The sequence below is a fragment of the Salvia splendens genome, chromosome 13 (assembly GCF_004379255.2).
Source record: "Salvia splendens isolate huo1 chromosome 13, SspV2, whole genome shotgun sequence".
NCBI lineage: Eukaryota > Viridiplantae > Streptophyta > Magnoliopsida > Lamiales > Lamiaceae > Salvia > Salvia splendens.
Window position 1 is genome coordinate 19660184 of NC_056044.1, and position 3571 is coordinate 19663754.

Consider the following 3571-nt stretch of genomic DNA (forward strand, 5'->3'; position numbering starts at 1 on the left):
CGAGCTAGAAACTTTCAACTTTAATGATTCAGTCACAAATTTTTTTAAATTGTATTGACATTTTGCCTATTTTTTTCTTTCTTTTGCATTCATGGGAGACGGAATATGAGTGTGTCGTCAAGGAATGAGTCTCTTAACTACGGACGGAGGGAGTAAATGCTAATTAGTGTTTTTAAAGAGAAAACAAAATTAACAAGGCAATTAACTTGACATAGTTTCATGAATGGAAGAAACCCTCCATTCCCACGAGTTGCACACATAATAGCGTTGTATTCACGCTGAAATAAAACAAAATAATTCATTTTTCCTTTTGACTTTTCTGTACAAAGTTTTCTCTTTATTTCCAAAATATTTGCAGCCATGAGATGAAAGATCTAATGATTCTAATCCAAGCCGTCCATTCATTCCTGCAGAACGCAAAAAAAGAAAATGAAAAATAAAACGCCCCTTTCTCCATTTATCACTTGCCTCGAGGACTATTCTATAGCTATAGTCCCATTAAAGATTGCGAAACCTCTTTGTTTCTCTTCTCGGAATTCTAGGGCTCAGATCATCCTCAGAGCAGAATGTCTGGTGGAATTGCGCGCGGGCGGCTGACGGAGGAGCGAAAGTCATGGCGGAAGAATCATCCACATGTCGGAGCACTTCTCTTCTTTTATTTTCGATCGCAGTTTGTGTTTGTTGTTTATGGAGTGATTTTAAGTATGAATTTATTGTGGATTTTGATTTTTGGCTGTAGGGTTTTGTGGCTAAGCCGGAGACTCTGCCTGAGGGTACAGTGAATTTGATGGTGTGGCACTGCACGATTCCTGGTAAGGCCGGGGTAAGTATATCAATCAATCAACTAATTTTGTTTATTCGTCGTTGTTTTGACTTGGAATTGAGCCCCTGATTTGGAGTTGAATAATGTGGATTTGACATAGGAGTTAAGCCCATTGATTGGGTTGAATATTGTGATTGCGTCTACTTTTTATTGGGCAAATTGGTCTCGTCTATCAGCTTACTTAATTTTTGTGGAAGTTGTTTTGAATTGTTTGAAGTAAACGTTAGTCAGCCATGGTAGTTTTCCCTGAAATACCAAACCATGGAGGAGAGAAACGAATGCAATCTGCAGTGTTTTGTTTGAATTTAAGTTTCTCTGGCTTGATATTTGTTCAAAATAAGAAATATGCTTGTTTTATAGATTATGAAGAATTATGTTGATGTTATGTTGCATGAAGACTATGACTATGTATTTTAACTGTTTTTGTAATGTTTCATTTGAATATTATTGTCATCATAATGTTCTTCCTTCCTGTTGATTAAGATCCAAGTGTTTTTCTGAATTTTGGTTGACAGAGTTTATTTTGTTTGTGATGCATGAGTTTCCACTCTAGTCTGTTGGTCTGTTGGGATTCCCACCAAACTTAGTTGGGAAACTTGGGTTATAACTGTAGTAGACTGGAGATCTGATGGAATGAATGTACTTCAAATTTTGAATTGGCTTTGTTCACTTTTTTGTTTTATTAAATTGTTCCATGTTGATTTTCTATTGCTGTATACATATAATTGATGTATGGCAATGCTTGTAACGGTTGGCTCATGAACAGATGAATGAGTTATACTGAGTGTGGTGTTTACTTATGTTTTTAATAAGTACTAAATATTTGATCATGGGTGCATTGCAGACCGACTGGGAGGGTGGTTATTACCCACTCACAATGCAGTTTAGTGAAGATTATCCAAGCAAGCCGCCAAAGTGTAAATTCCCACAAGGCTTTTTCCATCCTAATGTGTACCCATCTGGAACTGTTTGCCTCTCAATTCTTAATGAAGATAGTGTGAGTGTAACTGCTTCTTCTATATCCGTTGTCTTACTGCTCTGCTAATTCTTATGCTGATTATTATTATTTTTGTATCTATTTCAAATATCATTAGGGTTGGCGCCCAGCCATCACAGTGAAGCAAATTTTGGTTGGTATCCAAGATTTGTTGGATACGCCTAATCCACAGGATCCAGCTCAAACTGAGGGATACCATATGTTCATCCAGGTTATAGAAATTCTCTAAGATTTTGAAATTGATACCGTTCTCTTTCTTTAGAGATTTATTGCAACAGTTGCCCAAATTTATTACCACTTGCTATATAAATCGTTTCTCCCCTTGGGTGTAATGTGCGCATGAGATATAAGACAAACATAATTCTTGATATTTTTCTTATATTGCATGTATATTTCATTCTGATACTCTTCATGTATATGGCCTAGTTCTTTAGTTTAATTCCAAAGTCATCATTCTTCAATAGGTCATGGGTGAAAATAATTTATGTGCCAGTGTATTTTCATATTCATATTCTTTCATGAGCCCTAGAGAGCTGGGAGTGAAAAGAGCTCCATGTTAACTTGTGCCGAACTGTTGTATATCCTGCAGGATCCAGTTGAATACAAGAAAAGGGTTCGGCAACAGGCGAAGCTGTATCCTCCTCTTGTCTGAATATATCTTTGTGCTGGTTATTCCTTAGTTTTGAGGCAAACGTGTTGCTAGAATTTGTATTTATCGAAAGAAGGTGATCACGTACCCCAGTGATTGGCCCTTACTTGTTGGTACGATGTGTGGATGTGCTTCTAGTTACTGAACCTGCATAACGCATAGAAACCTCTTGATTGTGATAAGGAGATTGTATTTGATTGATGTCGAATGTGGTAATATAAGATCGCCTTTCCTTTGCTCGACTTTGAGGGATGCGTTATTTTTTCACACATTCAAGAATGTTGTTTTTGGCCCTTTACAGCGACCTTACTTTGATGTCTTCCATCAAGTACAGAACATCAACCCGTGTCTCTCGTTATATTTTCTTAGAGAGGTTTATTATTTAGAAATGATAACATGTTGGATTCAGTATTTTTCTCGTCTATTTTTTACTTTTCTAATTTCGATCTCTTTATTCTTTAAGTATGGTTCGAATTTTTAAATTATGGTGATTTTTTTTGTCAGAACTTAAAATACTACAAATATGCAGTGTATTTATCTTCTCTATCTATTTGTTGTTCACCATAGTATCACAATTGACATATTTTGATCAACTTAAAAAGGTTTCTAGGGTTTTTTTTTTAATTTAAAAAACATTCTAGGTACTTTGTAATATATTATTGATTTTGATGTTTTTTAAAAGTCATAGATGTATTACCTTTTATAATTTTGGTCAAGAACATTAATTTTTGCATCTTTGAATCTCGAATAGAGTACTACTGCCAGCGCCGTCGTCCTCTCTGTATAGCCGGCCATCACTTTCCGCCTCTGTCCCTCAAATACCTAACTGCGATGCAACCGCCGTCCAACATTTCAGACTCGTGAATCCACCGACTGGCTGTATTGTGGCGCCGACCAAATCAAGGTTGAGTTGAGCTCGCCCAAGGCCGTCGTTGGTCGCCCTCAAGGCTCTTGCCGAACCTGGCCAGTCGTCGCCTGGCTGCTGCTGTGCATGCTTCGCGCCGCCAGTGCCTCCTTCAACAGTCCCATCAATTTCTCTCGAGTTGTTGCCATCGCCGCCTCTTCTCCTCTGTTGGTTGAATGTGGAATGTGATGAAAGATT

General features: G+C 37.4%; 1 protein-coding gene across 1 annotated transcript; it reads left to right on the forward strand.

Moving 5' to 3' along the window:
• Positions 1 to 459: 459 nt before the first annotated feature.
• Positions 460 to 2711, forward strand: LOC121761255 (SUMO-conjugating enzyme SCE1-like). The gene is made up of 5 exons (XM_042156886.1): positions 460 to 635; positions 740 to 823; positions 1668 to 1820; positions 1918 to 2031; positions 2410 to 2711. Exons 1-5 carry the CDS (start codon positions 567 to 569, stop codon positions 2470 to 2472), a joined length of 483 nt encoding a protein of 160 aa, XP_042012820.1. The 5' UTR covers positions 460 to 566; the 3' UTR covers positions 2473 to 2711.
• The last annotated feature ends 860 nt before the right edge of the window (positions 2712 to 3571 follow it).